This window comes from Melampsora larici-populina (assembly GCF_000204055.1).
Source record: "Melampsora larici-populina 98AG31 unplaced genomic scaffold MELLAscaffold_6, whole genome shotgun sequence".
Taxonomy (NCBI): Eukaryota; Fungi; Basidiomycota; class Pucciniomycetes; order Pucciniales; family Melampsoraceae; genus Melampsora; species Melampsora laricis-populina.
The window spans coordinates 806,441-829,589 of NW_006768770.1; the positions used below are offsets into that span (position 1 = coordinate 806,441).

Sequence of the window (23,149 nt, forward strand, 5' to 3'; positions counted from 1 at the left end):
GGCTCATGTCACGATCAAAAAGTCTTTTCAATGATGACTTTGTCTAAGGATCCAGATGAGTGGTTTGCTAGAGGTTAGTATCCCTTCTTTTCAATCAAGAAGAACAATTGAATCCAGCTGACAAAAGTCCTCAATCTTATTTACTTTCAGATCAGTACCTAATGGCGGACTCAGCATACAAACTCACCAATACTGTTGTTTCTACCTACAAGGGAGCAGCATCACGACTCGAACGAAACTGTCTGTTCAACACCTACATTGCGATGGCCCGAGTTTGAAATGAGCATGGTATTGGTATTTGGAAAGGAAGATGGGCATCTCTTCAATGCTTACGTCTAAGACTTGATGAAGACTATCACATGGAGTGGATTTTACAGTGGATCAAAGTATGTGGGATCCTACATAATATGCTGGCGGACCTAGGGGATCAATGGGAGGATGAGTTCATAGAGGATTTCATGGAAGCTAGATATGAAGGAGCCTCTGGACTTGGATTGAATCCAATGGATTATGATCCAACTGACCCTATTGGCCAGCTTTGAAGAGAGCTTGTGAGAGATCATGTGGTTGCATTCAATGAGATTTAAAAAAATAGAATTTTGTTTCTCTTCAAAAAATAAATGTCGGCTTGGAACCTTAGCAAGTCTTCTTTTGCATCAGTCTTGCCTCTCTCTCCGTATTCTCTTTTCCTCAATTGTATCTGTGATTTGCGCTTCTTTTTCATAGGTTCCTGTAATGCAAAAAATAAAAAATGTTTGTTAAAAAAAAGAAGTATGCTGCTGCTTGGAGAAAATGGCAAAAGAGGGAGGAATCAAAATGCAAATATCGGTGAATGAGAAGAGTGACATGGGATTGAAAACTGTCAAAAGAATTGGGGCATACTTCAAGTTTCACACAGACTATCGATGATACACTACAAGAAAGATAATATTTTCTGGGCAGAAAATTAAATTATTGATACACAAAAATATTGAGAGGCCAGGAGGAGAGCAAAAAAAGAAAAAAAAATGCATCTTGTTCCCCGCGTTGAGAACTTCACTGTGCATATTTTTCCGTATTTTTACAGTCCATATTGATAAGTGTACTAACAATAAACCTCCACAATCATCCAATCACAACCTGTAACAAGCACTGAAATTTGGCTCATTAGTGTTTAGAGAAACTTTTGATTTCTGAAAATACTCATAACTTTTTCAATTCCGGTCCAAAACGCTCGATTTTGGGTGCATTGGTAAGCTGGAATTGTCCTCCAAATAGCTCATAATAGGACCACACAGCATGCTGGTCTGCTAAAAAAGATATCACCTTTTTTATACCTTTGTACATACAGATCCATAGAATGATTGGCATACTAGCTACATAGTTCTTGATCTTATGAAAGTTCGAGAGAAAGAGTTCAGCTTTCTAATGCACTTAAAATCGAGTGTTTTGATGCAGATTTGACAAAGTTATAGGTGTTTTCAGGTATCAAAAGTTTCTCTAAACACTAATGAGCCAAATTTCAGTGCTTGTTACAGGTTGTAATTGGATGATTATGAAGGTTTATTGTTAGTACACTAATCAATACGGACTGTAAAAATATGGAAAAATATGGAGAGTGAAGCTCTCACCGCAGGGAACAAGATGCATATTTTTATTTATTTTTTGCCCTTCTCCTGGCCTCTCAATATTTTTGTGTATCAATAATTTAATTTTCTGCCCAGAAAATATTATATTTTGTGTAGTGATACCCTAGAGCTTTTGACAACTGATGTGGTCTGAGACAAGCCCTAGGGCTCCAGTTTTCCTTTCAGGTCAAATGCTCCAAGCCTGGGACTCGAACCCAGGTCACATTCTTCTTAGTCACACTGCAGGAAATCCGCTGGCGTGAGCCTGGCTTGCGCCACCGTGACGTGAGCCACGGGCTGGCCCCGGTCTGAAGCCAGCCAGAATTTACACCGACGCCTGACGTCAGCCATTGGTCTGTTGAAGACAGCCTTGACGACTGCCACTCATCTGTTTGCATACACTTTTTGATCCTTGTCTTCATCACTTTCTATGCCACCTAACAACCTTGGCTCCTGGACCCCATTCAATTTTTCCAACTATCAAAACCTTTAAACCAGTACTCAGATTCACCAATCCGAACCGTTTCAAAACTCGATGCCTAAATCTAAATACATAACTGAATCCGAGTCATGGGTCACCTTCAAGGTATCTCACAAGCTCCTGAACCACATCCATCTCTTCAAGATTCAATGCCTGTGCCTAGAAAACCACCTTGGGATTGTGAATCAAATTCTTAGGAAATCCCAAAACCTTCTCAACCACATCTGTTTTTTCAAAATACAATGCCGGCAATAAGATTCACTGACCGGAGCCTGGGATCGATTTCAGATGGTTTGAATGTCTCACAATCAACTTATTCTCATCAACTTACTCAAAACTTACCATCAGCACCATTATCATTACCTAAATTCTCTGAATCAAGCTTAGAAGATTTCTTTCAACCTAGGCTTAAATCAACACTTGGTAACTCTGCTCAAGTTGATAAAGATCAAGAAAAAGAAATCAATGGATTTCTTTAATGATGAAGAGAGTGTCAATGATCAATTGCATTTAGAAATTTTAGTGAATTCTTCAAGACAACTGGATGAATGATTGAATGAGATAAAATGCAAAGTAATATTCATTCTGTAATTCATGTATTTGATTGACTGAATGTTCACTTCTCGAGGCTCTTTCTTGACTTTATCAGTCTTTATCAATGAGCTGTGTACGGATGTGTCGTCTTTCATCATTCTAGCGCGCATCAATAAGTACAGTGAGATTCAGATATGATAATATCATTCAATGGATTGAGATCGTTTGAAATCAAAATCGATTACTTACATACTTCGTTTTTCACATCCAGGCAGGTTTTAAATTTGATTCCGAGATACTTTGGACTGCTTGTATGTTCAGATTGGTTTTAAAAGGATTTTGTTAAATCAAGAGGTAAAGCAAGAGATAAATCGGTGATTTGAGATACATGAACCATTGACTATTTTTGCTCCGTTATATTTTGGATTTTGGATATAGCAAATCAATCAATTCTTTATAGTATGTATCTCATATTTTTTAAATGTAGGATCTGATTGATTCAAGCTTTTTTCAAATTATGTATTAGATTTCTCTTTCAATGATGTCTAGGATCTGTGAGTTACTACGGATTTTGCAAAGCAAAAAAACAACTGTGCACTAGAGAGACTCAAAACACATGTTTTTGTAATAAAAGGAGAGCGATTCATATTGAGGGGTTCAGTAGCTTGATTGGATGAGCAGAGGAGGTGGCAGAGGATTGTATGAATCTGTCGTTGATGGCGTACGTCAACCAGCTGGATGTCTTCAACAAACCAATGGCTTACGTCAGACGTTTGTGTGAACGCTGGTTGGCTTCAGACCGGGGCCAGCCCGTGGCTCACGTCACGGTGGCGCGAGCCAGGCTCACGCCAGCGAATTTCCCGCAGTGTCATGAGCCTATACCACTAGACTATGACCGATTAAAGTGACTGACCTAATAGGCAATCATCAAAGCACCCTTTCTGAGAGACATCTCCTGATCATTACTTTCACAACTTAGTAGACTTACCTAAAAAATCATAAAAATATGAAATAAGAATGAAACTGATAAATGTACTATACTACAACTAAAAGAATTTATTAAATCATAAAAATAAGATGAAACCAAAAAGATCTCATAGGCCAAAGAGTGAAATGAGCAGAAGAACTTGTAGGAGGTACAAAAATATATTCTTATGTATTTATAAATAATCAGAAAAACTACAAATGATTGAAATTCAAAGTTGAAATGTATAATATATGTTTTTTGTTTGATGTGAAACTTGAAATCAATATTTAGGGAATTCAATGATAGTTAAGTGATAAAAAAATATTGATCAATAAGAAAGTAATTTACTTAGCAAACATGAGATCCAAGTAGTCTTTGATAGCAGCAGGAGACATATTCTTTTCATGACATGATTCCATAACCTCTTGACGAATCTTGATTCTTTCTGTTTCTACACGAGCTTCCTCAGCTTTCATCAATAGATTATTCTCTAATGTAAACTTCTCGCGCTGCCATGCTATATCTTTATCGGCCTTTTCAGCTTCCATTGTAGCTTTTGATGTTTGATGTAATTGTAATGAAAGAGCTTTGCTTTTGAATTTTTCTTTCTCCCAGATCAAATTTTTTTCACCCAAAGAGTTTTCAGCTTTGTCCTTTTTTAATTCACGCGCCTCTTTGACATCAAGCCTGCTTGATTCACGTTTCTCCCGGGCTTCAGCTTTGCGATCTAAAAATGAAAATCGTTCTTCATCTCGATTACCAATGATAGTAGCAGCTGGATTCTTACGTCGAGGTCGGCTATCATCAATAGGAGCCAATGGTTTCATTGGTCGATTAGCAATGGCATCAGTGCATGCCTTACATTTCTTAGTTGCCTTAACAGCCTGCTTAATTGATGGAATGTTTTTTTTCTCTGGAGGAAGTGGTGATGGAGAGCGAGTATCAGATAGAGGATGGAAATCATCGGAGTGGTGAGAAGACGGGATTGAAGCAATAGGAGAAGCGTGATGTGAAGCAATTGGAGAAGTGTGATGTGAAGCAAAATCATTGATGATTTGATCAAGCTCTGAAGTCAAGGGAGAGAGTAATCGGTTGTAGGTATCCTTGGGACTGTTGTGTACAGAAGGGAAAGGGGTTGGATTGGCAGTGTTGTTGGTTGGACCTTTGTTCATTGAATGAATTAAACCTTTGTTATCGTCCAGATGGGGATTGATTACATTATCCATGTCGTTTTCTGAAGGCTGAGAGACCGGCTTGGAATGTTTTGGTGTCATTGTTTCAAAAGTGGCGGGTGGTGCAATATTTGCTTTGTTTCCATAGATATCATCGATCGTTTTGAATTGTGGGCACATCAATTCTTGCTTCTTTCTTAATAATACCAACCCTGCCTGCTGTTCTTGCTCTGTTGTACCAGTACCAGTTGATATCAAATAACGTCTTGCTGTTGTGTATCTCTCTTTGATACGCGTCCATCGCTTCTTGAGCTCAACTCCAGTTAAATCCATCCTGTCAGAACAGTTGGTTGTTGACTTCCGATTCTTCTGGTTGTGATGGACATTCATGAAAGTCGCAATCATGTCCCAAGCACCTGATCGACCCATTCCATCCACTGCAGTTGAGCTACCTGAGCCAAACAGTGCATTGTGATTTTCTTCCTGACCAATCATATCGAGTAGGTATGCAAGATCATCGTCATCAAATCGTGGGCTGATGTTTAAGGTTTCATTAGGATTGGCTGGAATCGTTTGTTTGGTCGGTTTAGTTGAGTTGGAGGTGGAAGGGCCTGATTTTGGCACAATCGAAGTCGGATTTAAAGCAGAAGCAGGCTGTCTTTTGGCTGGTGTGGCTCTTGCTCTAGGAGTTGGTTTTGAACTGGAGGGGGCTGAATATAAGGATGGTAAGTTTTGATTGGACATAGGTGGGTTATTGGGTTGGGTCGAGGCATCTTGGGTTTGTTCCTTTGATAGTCGGCTTTGTTCCTTTGATAGTCGGCTTTGTTCCTTTGATAGTCGGCTTTGTTCCTTTGATAGTCGGCTTTGTTCCTTTGATAGTCGGATTTGAGACTGAGATGGCTTTGAGCCCGGTGGAAGCCCACAGTCTATAGCTATTTGCTCCTTTGAACGCCTGACCATGATTCTGAAAGAGGAGACATCAGAAACATAAACTTAGAAATAATGAAAAGAATAAATAAACATACCATCAATAGAAACAATTTGATAACCCAATTCAAAAGCAAAGAAGAAATAAAAGAAAAAGATAAAGAAACGAGGTGGAGGAAATGACTTTGATTGATCGTGATTGATTTTGATTTTGATTTCAATGAATTTTGATTGATTTCGATAAAATTTGGGAAGGATATATCAAAGAATGGATGGTGGTTGGGTGATTTGAGATGGTCATTGATGTGTAGTGTGCGGTTTCCCCAAATCCGATGGGAAGGGACCTCAAAAGGTCCGGATAGTTGTTTATGAGCGTTACAAATACATATTTATTACGTATTTATAAAACGGGATGCCTAAAAAGGTGTCCCGATTTAAAAATATATACGTAAATTTTTACAAAATCATCCAAGTTTCCAAAACGTAAAAACACGCAAAACAATGAACTTGAAACCCCCTAATATCTTTTCATTCTATTTTGTTGCTGCCCTACTACAACTCAGTGAAGAGCCGCTACGCGAAAACAATGTCAACAGAGTTTCATAGACATTGGGTGTCTGTCAATACCAAAAACAGACATGTTTGAACATATATACTCATATATAGCCAGCTGTGCCCCTGATTTTACTGTGAGATCTGGATGACGGACCAACTTTTTCATTCTTACAAACGAAGCGATGCTGGTTATGTGACTGAGATTGGAGCCGTTTACATGATATGATACTTGTGTTCATACAGATAGTATCAAGATAACAAATAAATAGTTGATAAGAATATTGAACAAATGAAACAACTCATTGCAAAGCAGCAAATGGCCAATGGGTACCCAAGTTGAACGTATATCCTGCGCTCAAATCATATCCGGATCTCGATCTCCATAATCCCCTCTCATACGCATCACAGAACCTCAGCAGACACATGTCAGCTGATTGAAGGAGATACATAAGCAAGATATCTATACTTTTAGAGAGGTTCCGGTTGGACATCATCAGATAATGCCATCATTGCCGGAATGATATGAAGTCACGAAGAAAACTCGACTTAGCTTTTTCATTGCTTTTGTGTATCCCCTGACATAGCTCCACCTGATGTAACAGGTTTAAGATTGGGTGGTAGTACTTGCACTACAGGTTGCCTCTGTATCTCTGATTTTGGGTTTGATCAAACTGCGACACAGCTGATTCATCGCCGGCACAATTGTATTCATCCCAGATAAAGCAATTGGTGACTGAGGCATGCGGAGAATTTTGTTTTACAGTGAATTGGAATTCACTTATGGCAAGTTCCAACAATGGTTGTCTATACTTCCAACACACCAATAGTTGCAGGCTATGTATTTAAGATTTCTGACCTGCTCTGAAAATGACTGGATCCATGACCTGTCAGATATGGCTTCTATGATGAGTTGTGAGGAGAACCAACAATATAAAAGAGCCCATTTTGCTTGATTTCAAGGGTCTGGTAGCCCAGGCTTGTTATTGACTTTCTTTCAAGACTCTGATATCAAAGATTGCACTCCATCTCTATTTCTGCTTCACTCAGTATGCATTCAATCCTTCTGTTGACTGCACTCCTCTGTGCACTACCCTTTGCCTTGGGATCACCAGGTGAGCGCTGATCTACAAATCCAGTCTCTTTATCTGCTCTACACAAGCTGTTTAGTATCTTACTTGTGTTGGTTATACATTGATACTCCCAACTGTTTACCATTGCGTTGATAATGGATGTAGTGAACCCGTTTAATAAAGCTCGTGGGTTCTGATTCTGTATGCATGGATACTGATTCAACCAAAGATTGTATGCTGAACCTTTGAATTCCAAAAAAGAGAGTGATGTTGGTAGAAAACTTGAACAATACCTAGAGGGACGGCCTGCAAAAGTGCCGTTCAGTGATCTCTTTGAGCCCAAGCCTAAAATCTATTACAATGGAAATGAAATGGAATTCTCAGGTTAGTGATTGATCAAAAGCAGACTTGGTATTCCCTCTCACATGCTAATAACCTCAACTACCAGACTTTCATCACCACACTTTGGAAATGCGCTACAAGCCACGAACCGAGAAGGAGGAAGACCCAGGTATGTGACAATCAAATTTACAAGAACATTCAAAGTCATCTCACATTTACCAATTTAATACCTACCTTTTTTAAAAATCAGAACTGTGGCCGGATGACAACGAAATGATCAATCCACCCAATTCATACACACATTTTTGGCAATGGAAACATAATGTTGACGGTCAGACAAAGTATGGGACTGGCAAAGCAAAAATGTTGTCAGGCAGGCTAATCTTTGACACAGTAGCACTTGTTGATACTCAAGCTTATAAAAAGTAAAGTAGCTCCTAACCTCGCCAAACAACCGTACCCTGTTTCCTGGAGTACTTTTCACCACCATACACGTTTACAAATATCTACTGTAAAAACATCCACTAGTACCTTTTCTGCTGAAGAAACAACACTACCAACATAAAGTAATATTCACATTGGAATAGTGATCAACACCACCGGCGCTCCGCCCGAGATAGCGGCAGCGGAGCGGTAGCACAGCGCGCGCTCGCTGTTTTCCCATATAGCGGGTTTTGGGCTTCACTATAGCTACAGTGAAACCCAAAAATTTATAGCGGTTTTGTTGACCACCCTGTATAGCGGTATTCCGCTGCGCTACGGGCCGCCAGAGTGACCCCGAGCGCATAGCAACAGGGAGCCACAGAGCGCCCTGTAGCACCTCGTCAGCAACGATCATATCAATGTCATCTGAAGAATCACTCACATTCTTATTGTTTTTTAATCAGCCTGTTAAAGATTAAGTTTGTGATGAGGTTCATCATACCACTGTTGCTCCTACTGTAAGTTACTGGTCTTTATCTAGGATGGCCTAACATTGAACTCATATCAACTTTCTTTTTGATTTTCTTCAGACCGTCACCAATTAAATTCAGCTACCGCAGAAGATGATGTGATTCCACCTGCAGAAGAGGAAAACATCGGAGTCGTAGATCGAGGTGTTTCAGTGTTGCTTGAGGTGAGAATTGTATCAGATGTCCCAGAAGGATCTGTAAGAGTCATCTGAGGTGTAGATACGATACTAGCATCAGGCTTAGAGGCTTGTGTCGAGTCAGTGCTAGTGGTGTCTAGGGATGATGACGGAAGTTGACGAGCTGGAGGTAAGAAAGCTCCATTGATGTCACCGATTCCTATAAAGAAGTTGTCAAAGGAATGTAATCATATTGGCTAAATTCTGAGAAGCTACGCCACTTATTCAAATTTCATGAAGAACAGCTAAGGAAGCATATAGCTTTGTTTTATCCAAGTTTTTGATAGCATTGTAGCACATAGCTGCAGCTAAATAAAGGTCGGCCATGTAAATCTCCAATCGCTCCTATGAGATAAAAAGACAAGATAGAACCAGTAAGGGTTGTTAAGTCAGTTGGTCGTTGGTCAAGAGATAGATGAACAAGTGCAAACCAGCTTATAGAGCTCCAGTAAATCTTCAGCCCTACTCGTGTAAGTGTTAGCATTAGATGTTGATGACCAGTCAATCAATTCATCAAGAAGTTTCTTAAGTTGCTTTAATCAAGAGTCAGAGAATTTGATCAAATTTTCTGGTAAAGAGCAAACTGAGCATTGACATTCAAAGCCATAATGTTCACGAAGGTGAGCGCGTTGAGTTTCTGTTGGCTGTCGTATGTTCAGATCTAAGCGGTTTAAATATAACTTCATTCAACCAAGTGCAACGTTTAGCAAATGGTCCATTTCGCGAGCCTCTGAACTTACACATTGTGACGAGCTCCTGACCTACCTCTATCTCGCGAACAGCATACATATTCAACTTCAAGGTGGTTTGATCAGTGTGATAGATTGTATTGGAGCAACAGTCATGATTTGCCCGTCTTGCACAATTCATTCTCATGAGTGTGCACTTTCATACTCAAGACTAGAAAGTCATGACTTACAAGGCGTCCAAGAAGAGAGCCATGTAGGGCTCATCTTCTAACGTGAGCGCAAAGCTATTTTGCCAAATCACCGACATCATCCAAAATACTTCAGTTTCACCTTCACCAGGTAAGGTAGCAATTTCAGGTCTAGTTTCTAGTGGTCAATAATGAATGATTTACATGGTAAATACGACCAATACTAGGGCTGTATGTCCAGCTATTCCCAGACATCACCGCAATCATCAATGATGACTATCATACTGGTATTGACAGGAAAAAGTCTGGTCAGAGATTTTTGCATCATAGCTTTCATCCAATGATGCAAAAGAGTCAGATGGGATGTTGAATTGGATGCCAATCAAACACAACTACTCACTTCCACTTTCATCTCGACTTAGTACCCTACTGCCAAACAGTTCACTTGTGGGATCAATGATACAACAAGTCTGATGAATTTTTCACTTTTCATAACATTCAAATCCCTTTCAATTCTTTTTTCTATCGTATTCTAAATCCTTCAAAGTCTAATCACAATGCAGTCTTATCATACTTCACTTGAAGACCTTGTATCATTGCACATTTTTCCAAATCAATGCCCACGGAAAAAATCAAGTTTAATCGACCTGTAGTTTTTTATCCTTATACTTTAGAAATGATCACTTGTCCCTTTCTTCCGTTGACTATGATTTATGTGTAATCAAAGCTTTTGAGCGCTTTTGAACGTGAGATTTGCTCAAAGCGGAGCGGAGCAATTCAAAAGATCGCACCACTCTCATGAGTCATAGCGCCTTAAAAAAAGGCAATTGATAAACTACGCCGGCCAGAAACCAGGAGCGACGCCGGTTTTTCTTAGCTCGGACTCTGATGGAAGTTATACAGTGTGTATACAGAGGCACTTTGCCTCTAAACGGTGAGAGGTACCTGTAAGGGCTTCCGTAAGACTCTGAAGCCGGGTTTTGGGATTGAAAGTGGGCGTCATCCGTTCCAAATTGTTATAGGTTTCTTTGAGACTGATCACGGAAGATCTCAAGCTGTCCATGTTGGACCATAAAGTGAAAGGTACGCTCGAGAGCTCTCGAGCGTACGGGATGGCTATGTTTCCAGCTGACAATGATGGCTTTTGAGATAACACATCAAACCTTTCAATATCAGAAAAGCCGTGCATTGTAATCAAGGTCCCATAATGTGTACATAGATTCTGCTCTACAGCTTTCTCTTTTTCTCGTCTTTACTTCCCTTTCAATTGGAACCTTCAAAGAAATACCTCAATTCTTGCCCCAAGTCCTCTCTATCTATGGTGTTTATCAAAACAAATCATCGGATAGGCTTTTTTGCAAACAAACCCGAAGCTGATTGTGAGCAACCACCACAACTACACTCGGCTTCACATAGGGAAGTCGGTGTCAGAAAGGTTTTGACCGTCATTATAACATTCAGAATCCGGCTTCAGAATGTTTCTGAAGCCTTTACAGGCCGCTCCGACCTGTATAACTTCCATCAGAGTCCGAGCTAAGAAAAACCGGCGTCGCTCCTGGTTTCTGGCCGGCGTAGTTTATCAATCGCCTAAAAAAAATAGCGGCACGATTAGTGATTTCTCGTAGCGCTGAAACGCTCCGCTCGTGAAATTTCGAAATATAGCGGGGCGCCGGTGGTGTTGCCTTCACTATAAAAATCCATTGATCAATCAAAGTTCATGACTGAGATAAGTAAATGAAGAGTCTTTCTCAAAACAAACTAACTTATTGTGTTGAGTTTCAACAGCTGAACGTTTTTTAGCTCGAGCTTGTTGTTGATGAGAATGATCTAAAGAATGATCATTGATTTCATGACTGATTCCAGTTGAATTTTCTTCATCTCGATCAATTAAAAGAGGTAACAGGATCAACTAAATACTCATTGACTTCATCTTGGTCTACTTTTTCATATGCCTTAAAACCAAACCAAAACCATCAGTTTTGAACTTGTTTATTAGGGGGGAAATTTGAGAAGTGGTTTTTCTTACTTCTAACGATAAAAGCAATCCTTTTTTTGTTCTTGTTAATTTGATTTCTTTTTCCAATGAACTGATGACTTGATAATGTTCTCTATTGCCTTGATCTAACTGAATTGCTAATTCATCAATCTGATATTTCAAACCCAAATAAAATGGACAACTCGGATATTGATTAAATCATTCAACATCAAAGAGAGAGAGAGATAGAAGGAGATAGAGAAGGAGTGATGTAGTGCAATCATATTTACTTCATGCTCAGCCCTTAGTAATTCTTTTTGAATTGTGGTAGAAGTAGCTGTTATTGAGACAGTTTATTAAAATGATCTTGTGATAGTTGGTGTTGTTTTTGATTGATTGGATATAGGTTTGAATTAGTTGAACATTGTAATAATTCTCTTGGATTTCTGTAATGTTTTTGCGGTTGATATTTGTTTATGCATTGTTTTGTCCGTGTGGTCGATTGTTGACACTTTGAAAGTGGTTCTTCCTGGGGAATCACACCGCGGGAATTAACACGTTTGAAACCCGATTGAGCAGAATTTTGGTGTCCGGGTTCAAAATTTCCTCGAATCATGAAACTCGTTCACAACTCGTTAGCATTACGTTCGCTGATTTCCCTTGAGTAGACTACAATACATACACTTACACAGCACTTGCAAAACCTGTGATTCCAACCGTTTGACTACATATCTCACCGCTGATCATGTTCCCGCTGAACTGCTTTTTTTCGATTGATCGAGGCTTGAAGAATGAGGATGGAGGTGAGGAATGGTGAAAGGGGATGTTGCTGTATGATGTGACTGTACATACACGGGGCCAGCCGAGTACAGAGTACATCCCGAGGGGAATCGGCAAACATAATGCGAACGAGTTGTGAACAAGATTCACGATTCGAGGAAATTTTGAACCCGGACACCGAAATTCCTCTCAATTGGGTTTCAAACCAGTTGATTCCCGCGGTGTCAATGAAGATGAAAACAATCGAGATGGTCAAGGGGTTTTGTTTTGAAAGGAGACTTTTCGAAAAGCAGTAAATGCTTTCGGAATCAATAAAGGACTTTTGATGACTAATGGGAAGACATCCTTTGATTGCCGGATCTTGTGATAAACCGATTCAAATTGCTTTTTGATACACCACAATCAAAAGCAGAAAAATGTCAAAGTGCACGCAAAACATGAAGCTTCCGGGGGGGAAGACTATTCAGCATGAAGATAAACTGCTTTTTCCGACAGCATATGAAGCTTTTGAACCAAAGACAGCTTTTGGAAGCGCAGGACAAAATTTGAATCGAAGGGAGCTTTTGAATACGCAAAAGCCAAGATTAAGGCCAGCTGGAAGGTATAAATAGAGGGGCCTGAAGAAGTAAGGGTTGGGCATCGTTCAATGCTACCCATGGCTACACCTAGGTGGGTCGTAAGTGGGAAGCGGAGAGATCCCGGTCCGCACCCACCCAAATTGCTGAACCCATGCCGCTGTGACAGGGTTGGTGAATCCGGGGGGTGAATCCGGATTTAAGAATATTAATGTTCTTGATTCAAAATGCTTCGGGTTGATGCATCATTCTTCTGGGACATGATTGATAACAGTGTCAAACAACTTGAAAAAATAAAATCAGATGCAAGAGGCGAGATAATGAGATTCGGAAGTTTGTCAGTTTAAATATAAGAAATTCTTAACTTGCACTATAGAGCCCACAATATGGATCAAAAGTTTGCTTACATAATTATAAAGTAGATCAAAATCTGCATCCCAAGATCGATTCAAATCTGGATTATATGTAAATTTCTTCATGATGCAGTCAAATCGATCATTTGTATGATGATCGCCCAATCATTTAAAGATTTGTATCAAAGATGCGAGAATTTCTATCAATCATTGTAGGAGGTAAGAGTCATATTAGGATCTAAAATTCTTCTTTGACTTCGAAGATAATGCAAAAACAGATCATTTGTGAGAGTTCATGTCAGATATTTAGTTCGATCCTACTCTGTCCAATCTGTTTTGATCATTTTTGATTTTGTCCGATTTTGTTCAATCCGTTTTGATCAAATACAATCCAATCCAATTCGATTTGACTTGTGCAGTTGAATCCAGTTTGAACTTTTGAATTTGATTCTGATATTGAGATTAGCCTCAATCAAGTAAAACATGAATAAATCAGACTGTATATCAACAAAGCCTTTAAATCAATAGATGATATTTGAATGGTTCACCCATTATAAAGAATTTGGAAGTAAAAGGGTCAGCAACGTCTTCCAGGGTTTGATCAGTATTTGGACAGGATACTGTGTAGTATGGTAACAACGCACACCTTGATTAGAAGAAGTTCCAATGGAGGGTAAGGTGTCTTTGGATGATTGATTTTTTGAAGTTGACACTACACAAAATGTCATCTTTACCGGGCGGTAAAGAAAACTACTGACATAGAAAAGTCCTGAGGCAACAGGAAGAGAGCTAAAAATCTGAAAAAATATGCACCTTGTTCCTAGATGTTGGGGCGTCATGACGAGTATTTTTTTGTATTTTACACACAGATATTGGTTAATGTACTAACAATAAAGGCTGAGAATCATCAAAAACCCACCTGTAACAATACCTGAAATTTGGCCCTTGACTTTGAAGACAGGATTTTGGAATCTTCAAACATCAATAACTTTTGCATTTCTGAATCAAATCACTCGATTTGAAGTGCATTAAAAAGGTGAGCCTTTCCTCTACATTTTTCATTCAGATATCACATCTGTAGCTGGTCTAAAAAAGATCCTACAGAGCTATTCATGCAGAACTGTTTGAACATATGTAGAGTGTTTAAATGACTAGATAGCACCTTACTAACATTATGAAGTGTGAAGGAGAATGGTTCAGCTTTTGAATGAACCAAAAATCGAGTTATTTGGAGCAGAATTGCAAAAGTTATTGAAGTTTTTAGACCACAAAATATTGTCTTCATACTCATGACCCAAATTTCAGGTATTGTTACATGTGAGTTTTTGTTGATTTTCAGTGTTTATTGTTAGTACATAAACCAATATCTGCGTGTAAAATACAAAAAAATACTCATCATGACGCCCCAACATCTAGGAACAAGGTGCATATTTTTCCAGATTTTTAGCTCTCTTCCTGTTCCCTCAGGACTTTTCTATGTCAGTAGTTTTCTTTACCGCCCGGTAAAGATGACATTTGGTGTAGTGTGATGATGTTCTAGGAATTGAGATAATAGGTCTCACTACTTTAAATGATCGAGGGTGCTTTGGATTAGGGGTTGGTTGGATTATTCTAGTCGCAGAGTCTGGAGGATTGATGGATTTAGATGGGACTGCTTTGACTACTATGGTTGGACTATGAACATGAGATCTTGGTGTACTCTGATCTGACAAAGGAGAACTTTGATGAATTGAAGAAGTTGATCCACCTGAACAAGTAGAAGAACTTGAAGATTTTTGTATAGGTTGTTGTGAATCAATTGGAGTCTTTGATCCAATGCATTAGCATAAACCACATAAGATTTTCTAACTTGCTGTCTTGCCTTTTCTGCTAATTATTCAATTTGATAACTACTATTCCAATGATTGATAGTTAACCTTTTATGACAAAACTGTCCTCAATCAGTTTCTAGAAACTTTCTACTGGAAAAATCGCTTTTTGTTTACTAAACTCAGATCAATTTGCTTGAATTATTTCTCCTATTCTGGCTGATGCTTCTGCTGATGCTTCTGCTTTTGATTCTTAAGGTTTTCAGCTGATTTCATGTGTCAAATGACGTCAGAACATGAGGAGTAATAGTTCATTTGACGCAGAATCATCAAATTCAGAATGTTCAACCTTCAAATCATTAGTAACAGAGGTTTATGACAAAAGTTATAAGGAATCAAAGGATGTGATTACACATTAACAAGATCACAAATCATTAATAACAAGCAATTACATCATTGGAATGCTGAATCATCATAAAATCAAATCAAGATTCATTCTAGAACATCCAAAACACAGCATATACACAGCATATACACAGCATTTGATCATAAGAATAGGGATTAGTAATAGATCTTATCAGATGATGAATAGAAGATCACATTACATCATGGTAATGATCATAATGAGTTAATGAGCTACTGTTGGCAAAATTTAGGAGTGTACACCACGGGGTAATCCATACCGTTGTTTGGCGGCCATGGAATACCGCCGTACGGCGAGATTTGCTTGGTGGTGGACGCTCGCCGCCAGATGGTCCGTGGCGCGGTGGTCAAACGGCGAGATTGCCTTACCGCCGTTAGACAAGCCATCTGGCGCCCTACAGACCGTTTCCGAGGAGATGTTTCCGAGCAAAGTTTAGGTGCCGATCATCGGGGAGCTGATTGAGGGAACCTCTTTGTTCCCTCCCATAGCGACGCCATCCACCCCTGGTGGGTTAAGGTATCAATGTCAAGGAAGACGTGGAGGAGCTCCCAGACCAAAGAATGGATTCTAGGAGCTCTCCCGCTGTCAGAATAAAAAAGGGATGCCTTGAACCACGTCTATGGAGGCAATTGTGAAAATGGACCTTAATTTCACAGCCTCCGGTTTTACATTCCTGGAAGACATTACGTCTTACCATCTTCTGCTCACCAAAAGACTGGTTGACCTCTCGCCAGGCCTACCAGCTGAATTCTGGCCGAAATCCCAGCTTTTGACCAGAAATCAGCTGGTATGGCCATACCAGCCAAAATCTGGTCGCACACTGGGATTTTGGCGAGCGTTTGGCCAGATCTCGACACAACCAACTTTTCGCTGGTATTCCAACAAAAAGTTACCCTGTGGTGTAGAGAGTGGTGGAATCATTAGATCATAGCTGTTTACCAAAATTTTAGTCATCTTTTGGTTCTTTAGATGGTGAAGAGGATTTTTAAGAGCTGTTGACCACTCATTGATTTTTATATAAAATTGTGTACTTTGTGCAAAGTTAGGTTTCCTTTCTTCTTCATCTCTTACAGAGCTTCAATTTAATTTATCATTATAAATTTATTTTAGCAGTACTAGGTCACTCAAACCAGCCCTTCATCAGAGGAGAAATTTGCTTTATGTGCTTTATATGAAACTGTCATTCTGGAATAATATCAAAAAGATATTGAGATTATTTTTCTTCATTTTGACTTGACTGGAATAACACTAAAATTGTGTTGAGACTAGCCATTTGGGCGGCGGGCGCCGCTCTGGAAAGACACTCCCATACAGAGTAGCCTAAAATCAAGTCAGAAGAAGGTTCAGACTTATTGGTGCCTGTTTTAGATGTTTTGAAACTTGAGATTCTAGATATCCTTTTTGCGTTCCCTGATAAATACCTTAAGACCTGGTCTCACACACTCAATTTGGTACAACATTGAAAAAGAATAATCCAAAGATCTACTAAGTATCTCATTATAATGAACACTTTGTTTTAACACCGAAGAATCATGTAAATAAATGAGAATTTGGGGTGTTGAAGTACATAGTTGAGATGCCCCTCAATTGACTCTGAGCTCCACGCTTGTCAATCTACACACACGCGCAAGCAACCCCTTGATTATAACTCTTGGGAACGTTTCTTCCAATACAACGGCAGCTCGTACCGCACCTGGACTTGGAAGGGTAATGTGAGGATGCTCTTGAGTATCGGATGCAATCGTACACAAAGTAACTATTACGCACAATAAATCAATCTCAATATGGAGAAGGGAATAAGAGGACAGATGGACAATTACCATGACCTTTGCTTTCACTTGGGTTGATTCGCAAGGTAGTGTATACACAATATGGGAGTCCATCCGCCATATTGACTATTTGGAATGCGTATTGACCATACAAATGAACACAGTACATTCGACCGTTGTCGTGGTATAGCCTAACATTTCCTTCAACACCTTATAACCAAATCGAATATCACCAATTTCAGTACAAACTTTGACATCCTCAAAGTGCAAAAATGTAGATTGCTTACCATCACGGAATCTATCCCTAATGATAAATAGTTGCTGAAGTACATCAGCATCCATGTGAAGGGTGGTTCCATCTGGTGAGACACTCATGAAAACTATGATAATAAAAGAATTGAGAGTCTGAAAGAAAGTAGAGAGATCTTGTATCTTTTTGATTGAAGTAGAGAGATTGTGTAGCTTTTTGAACGATTTATGATTTTGTAATAGTGTTAGGATCGATTTATGAAATTGTAGTAGTCTTAGGATGTGAGGGGATAACCATCTCATTTGGCAAGCTGTCTAAATAAACAATCATCCTGATGACTCGCAATGAAACAGTCCAAGAAGTTCGAAAAGGACCCACGTAAGATTTGAGAAGTACGTGGATAATTTTCCATCGTGCAATAAAGATAAAATGAGATTAAATAAGATACAAACTGAGTCGGTCGGCATTCAACAGCAATTGATGATATCGAACGACTTAACCTTCATCTTTGTTGATTGAAAAAATGTATGAATTAAATGACGTTTGTTAAATGGCGATATGAGCTCATTATCAAAGGGTTCAAATCGAGCGACTTACGATTTGGTGTTTCTCAAAAGAAAAAACGCTATAAACCCTATAAGATTTATCAAAAGAAAACATGAGCTAAATGTCGAGACGGTTTGGGAAAATTGAAAAAGGCTCTGAATTGCCATTAGGGATCACAAATTCTTCCCAAAATTGGAAGAAAATCAAGACTCAAGGTCTGTTCAACTCAATAATACCGTTCATCACTTAGTTAATCTTATGTCAAATCTCTCTCGAGTTATCTCAGAGTAGAAAACGTACTCATAAGAAGCTAAAAAAATGGAACACATTTTTTAATATTTCAATTTTTGATTGTTATTAAGTTATTCGGACCAAATCCATAGACTACTACGTTTAAAGCAATCAGATGATACCCATAAGACAGTTCCCCCTCTTTTAAACAGTGAAGTCCTAACGCTTGCTATATAACAATGAAAAGGAACATCACAACACACATATGACCCCTAATAACTATTCTTCTATAAGTCCCGTGAAAGGTGATGTAGATCTTGTGTTAGAACTTCTGAACATTTAGAATCATAGGTATAAAACACAGCTTACAAAGATGTCAGTGCATGACTACACTAATTCTTCTATCTTCCCTGACTGGTCCTCGAGTTGATCAATAAACTCCTGTGAAAGGGGACGCAAGTATTGGGTTAGGGATGTCTACGAATCATAACAGGGCTAGCAAGCACAACTTACCAAGATATCCGCATGATTCATGTCGATTCTGAAATGACATGTGATTCCACGATCCCTGAACAGAGCTTCCAACAAAGGATCGCTATTGATGCTCCAAGTGTAAGTGATGAAGATGAAATGTTTCAACTTTGGTGAACCCTTGAATGTTCGAAGATCTGGCAAAACTTTGGCCCAGAACGTTTTCGTAGCTTCATAAGTTGTAATAAAAACTTCAACCGTTTTGAAAATGGGCCAATTGAACCAAGATAATTGAGAGATGTAAGAATCAATAGACATGGTCCGTACCACTCGAAGTTTTGGTAGCGACACTCTAGCAACATGGCAGGGTATGTGCCAGGGAATAGTCTCCAACATAATCCCTTTGAGAGTGTCTGACAACTCCAAAATAATTCCAGCACAATGATTGGGGTCAGAAGGCGGCGTGTATCCTAAGAGTCGGATTTTCTTGCCTTTGATTGCGCAGAAATCGTGGAACGCAAAGAGATTGTAGATATGGCAGGATATCCACAAATGCACGAGATTAGGTAAAGCGCCAGTGTCCACGTGTATAGGATTGAGAGTCGCAAGTCTGAATGATAAAGATTCTAAAGATGTAGCGTTGTTCAAGACAGCAGTGATGGATTTTGAATCGTTTGTGATCTCTCGCACCTTTGTACCTTTGATCTTCAACGTTTTTAATTTCTTGATGCGTTTCAATGCGAGTACCAAACCATCTGAGAATCCTACTGAGTTAGTAAATTTGAGCTTTAAATGTTCCAAGTTGGAGCCGCATAAGCTGATGATGCTCGCCACGTCCGGCATAAGAATTGAGTTTGGTTCTCGATTCGCGTACTCCAATTCAAGTTCGTCTAGAGTGTAGTCCGGTAAAGCTCCATAAACGGCGAGGTTGTTGAAAGCGGGGATATACATAACTTGCTCCAAACATAGGTCACGCAAATTTGAAATACACGAAACAACCATACAGCTCTCCCACATCTTGACCATATAGCCCTTGATCCAAGGAGTTCTCAAGTATAAACTGCGATAAATGACAGGGGGAATAGCTATCAACCATGACCTGGCCAAGAACCTCAAGCAAAGTAGATATGTAATAGATGCATGATTTAAGAATGGCTTATCAGCAATATCAAGAGGGTCACCGAATAATTTTGGAAGGTCATCACATAAGAAAGATATAATACACTCTACAACTTCTACAGGTAAACCAATAGGGCGAGTCATGTTTGGCGGGGATTACTGTTTAGGGAAGTCAAGGAACTTGAAGGCTTTTAGAACAATTTTGAGAATGGATTCGATCCACCTTTGATTGTCATTTTCAAAAAAATAACAACTTCGAAGGAATCAAAAAGGTAAGATTGTACTACCCATCCTTCCGAAAGGCCCACTGCTTGTTCTTGTGTAGACAACTTACATATGTGTGGATTGGAAGAAAGATGATGGATCGCACGGGCAATCCAACGTAGTGGGTCTGTCATATCACCTAAAACTCTTGCTCGCACCACCGGGACATCTAAGATAGGAATTTAGAGGCGTCATCTCACGCTCTTGCTTAGGGACAACTTCTTTGTGACTTCAGACCACGCGGTATTCTAATCTTCAACAGTCTCATGTACACAGATAAGTTGATTAGACATTTTGAAGTTGTAGAGATCACAATATTGCATTGTGATATGAGAACCTTTTCGGTTAGTTGCATCAGAAAATGATGGTTATTCTTAACAAACGTGAAAACGGCAGTAACAATAGAGCTACAAAATGAAAATCTAAAGCCTCAAAAAGATGGGAATTTACCCACGCAAATGACGACACACTCTGAGATTGGGCGGGCGTTTCTCTCAGAGATACGCCATACTCTTAGCTTGATTACATGAAGCCCATACCTGCCCATTCTCAATTCTCTACACGCTTCGAGCAATGAACAAAAATAGCTAAGACACATTTAAAGGGATTGATGGCCAAGATCCCTTATGATCGCGATACGCAAAAGCACAGCGTCGATTGCTGCTTTTGACATTATCTGTTCTGATAATACCTTAGCTCGTAGAACCCGTGTACTTGGAAGCACGAGCAACCAATGATGTCGGGTTTTGGATGAAATTGTACACAGACCACCTGTATAATAGATACAATGGATATCAATATATATATCATTGGGTCAACTCACAGGACCGAATGACTCTTGAGACTTACTCTGATTTCCACTTTCAGTTGGATGGTATTCTAAAGTCATGTACACAACATGATCCCCATCTGTTGCGCGGACTATTCGAAAAGCCTTATTTCCAAATGGATGGACATTGTAGCTTCGGCCATCATTGTGTTGTAATCTAGCACTTCCTTCACTTCCTTTGAACCAATCCCAATTTCAGTGTTTCATTTACTCCATGAAGTGCAAGGGCTTAATTACTTACCGTCTTCGAATCTGTCCCTAACGATGTAAAGCTGCGCAAGGACATCATCCCTAATTTCTAGCGTGGTTCCATCTAGTCCAGTTTCCATGGCTACTAAGTTGAGAGACAGCGAAAGAAATAGTAGAGAAGAGTAGATTTTACTTTGGAGTACGAATTGGTGAGTTACTTCATAGAAAAGCTGACCTTGAATGTGGTTTTTTGGGGAAAAATTTGGAAACACCAATGAGATGAAAAGGGAAGAAGAGAGCTTGCTTGATTGGCTGTAAACACTCAAGCAGAGGGTAACATATACGCGATTTGACCTTTTTCGAGTGTTTGGATCAGCTTCTGCATAGTATTCACGAAATTCCTTACTTGAGAACGTGGCCTCACTTTCAGAAGAGTCTTAAAACCGCACAACTTAACTTTTTAGAACTCACAGGATATAGACTTTTTCATTGAACAAAGGGGATTGTTCAAGATCGACCAACTTGAATTAAGAGTCAAACGACCCCATATCTTTGAGTTTCAACGGCTTAAGGTGTTTGGATCTTTACAAATGAAAATCCTTCGAACGTATATGAATCTGAATACTTTGAATCTTTATCAAATGAAAGGCAAAGATCGAAATCAATCCAGTATTTGCACCGATTACGCAAAACAATATCATCCTTATCAGTTCCGCGTGTATATAACTTATCATGTCATATGTTAAATAAAGGAGTGGGCAAGACATTAAGAATGAAAGATATCGGTGCGTTTCAAGGTAAGCACTCGCTCAATCACCCCTTCAATGGTAGCTCGTGGGATTTCATCCTCTGATACAATCCCAGCTCGTAACTCGCCTCCAGCAGCTGGAAGTGTAAACCTTGGATGTTCTCGAGTTTCCGATGAAATCGTACACGAACTATCTAAAAAAACAAATGATATCAATACAGACAGTGGAAAAAGAATACTGGTCAAGACTCACTGTCAGTGTCGGAGTGAAAAGTAGAGTATACACCATATGAGGCTCCTTTGGTCCCTTGCACGATTCGAAATGCATGATTACCATACAAATGGACATTGTAGGTTTGCTTCTACTAATACAAAAGTCCATCAATCAGAAGTTGGCTCCTCTTTCAAAGGAGGCTTAGAAAGTAAAAGACTACAATTACTTGAAGTTGAGGGAGATGGAGTGACTTGAATTGTTCAAGATAAAATGAGTTGAATTCTTGGAAGTCAAACAACCCCAAATTTAAAAAAGTTGGTACTCGTAAAGATCTTTTGAACAGACGATTCAGAAGATTGAAAAAGGTTGGGTCTGTTGAATAGATCCAGGAAAGAATTTCTTCGAACACGGATCAGCCCAGATGATTTAATGGAAGGACGACTCGCCAAATGACATCACTAAGTGAAAGAATAAATCAAGTTGATTGTCGTTCAATTGCAAGAATGACCCAGGCAGATGAGAAAAGTAAGAGATGGGCTTGTAAGGCTGTGCAAAATTGAGGTAAAGGAAAATGTTATTGATTAAAAAAGTTTGAAATTTGAGTAGTTCATTGATATGGCCTTGAAAACTGGTCAACTCATACCACTGATAGGGCAACATGTACGTAGAAGTTAGAGACATGTATAAGAAAATGAGAAACAAAAATGTATTTCTTGAATCGATTGGCATACATAAAATTCAAAGACAAATACATGCAACTTCATTGTTTCTTTTTCCCGCCTTTTGTTTTTAACTTGATCTTCTCCATCTTACCATTATTCTCATCCATATAAGATTTGACTCTCTGTTTCTTGAATTTCTGCCACTCCGCATCTGAGAGACCCTCCTTTTCCTTCTCCAGTATCCTTATCCTATTTACCAAGCTTTCGGAGATCTGACATGA

General features: G+C 39.3%; 6 protein-coding genes across 6 annotated transcripts; 2 read left to right on the forward strand and 4 right to left on the reverse strand.

Annotated features, from left to right (window-relative positions):
* Positions 1-3,933: 3,933 nt before the first annotated feature.
* On the reverse strand, positions 3,934-4,863 carry MELLADRAFT_60546 (uncharacterized protein; the record flags this gene model as incomplete). Its single annotated transcript, XM_007406582.1, has 1 exon — positions 3,934-4,863. One exon carries the CDS (start codon positions 4,861-4,863, stop codon positions 3,934-3,936), a length of 930 nt encoding a protein of 309 aa, XP_007406644.1.
* Positions 4,864-7,291: 2,428 nt separating this feature from the next.
* Positions 7,292-8,084, forward strand: MELLADRAFT_123562 (uncharacterized protein; the record flags this gene model as incomplete). Its single annotated transcript, XM_007406339.1, has 5 exons — positions 7,292-7,355; positions 7,479-7,499; positions 7,575-7,697; positions 7,762-7,824; positions 7,906-8,084. The coding sequence occupies 5 exons, from the start codon at positions 7,292-7,294 to the stop codon at positions 8,082-8,084; spliced, it is 450 nt and encodes a 149-aa protein (XP_007406401.1).
* Positions 8,085-8,672: 588 nt separating this feature from the next.
* MELLADRAFT_103481 (uncharacterized protein) lies at positions 8,673-10,265 on the reverse strand (the record flags this gene model as incomplete). The annotated part of the gene is made up of 5 exons (XM_007406581.1): positions 8,673-8,944; positions 9,550-9,551; positions 9,704-9,839; positions 10,062-10,131; positions 10,236-10,265. The coding sequence occupies 5 exons, from the start codon at positions 10,263-10,265 to the stop codon at positions 8,673-8,675; spliced, it is 510 nt and encodes a 169-aa protein (XP_007406643.1).
* Positions 10,266-17,355: 7,090 nt separating this feature from the next.
* Positions 17,356-18,007, reverse strand: MELLADRAFT_103482 (uncharacterized protein; the record flags this gene model as incomplete). The annotated part of the gene is made up of 3 exons (XM_007406580.1): positions 17,356-17,555; positions 17,633-17,725; positions 17,974-18,007. 3 exons carry the CDS (start codon positions 18,005-18,007, stop codon positions 17,356-17,358), a joined length of 327 nt encoding a protein of 108 aa, XP_007406642.1.
* A 2,817-nt stretch (positions 18,008-20,824) lies between these two features.
* Positions 20,825-21,384, reverse strand: MELLADRAFT_103483 (uncharacterized protein; the record flags this gene model as incomplete). The annotated part of the gene is made up of 3 exons (XM_007406579.1): positions 20,825-20,997; positions 21,076-21,231; positions 21,297-21,384. 3 exons carry the CDS (start codon positions 21,382-21,384, stop codon positions 20,825-20,827), a joined length of 417 nt encoding a protein of 138 aa, XP_007406641.1.
* A 599-nt stretch (positions 21,385-21,983) lies between these two features.
* On the forward strand, positions 21,984-22,461 carry MELLADRAFT_103484 (uncharacterized protein; the record flags this gene model as incomplete). The annotated part of the gene is made up of 3 exons (XM_007406340.1): positions 21,984-22,041; positions 22,076-22,265; positions 22,347-22,461. The coding sequence occupies 3 exons, from the start codon at positions 21,984-21,986 to the stop codon at positions 22,459-22,461; spliced, it is 363 nt and encodes a 120-aa protein (XP_007406402.1).
* Between the last annotated feature and the right edge of the window lie 688 nt (positions 22,462-23,149).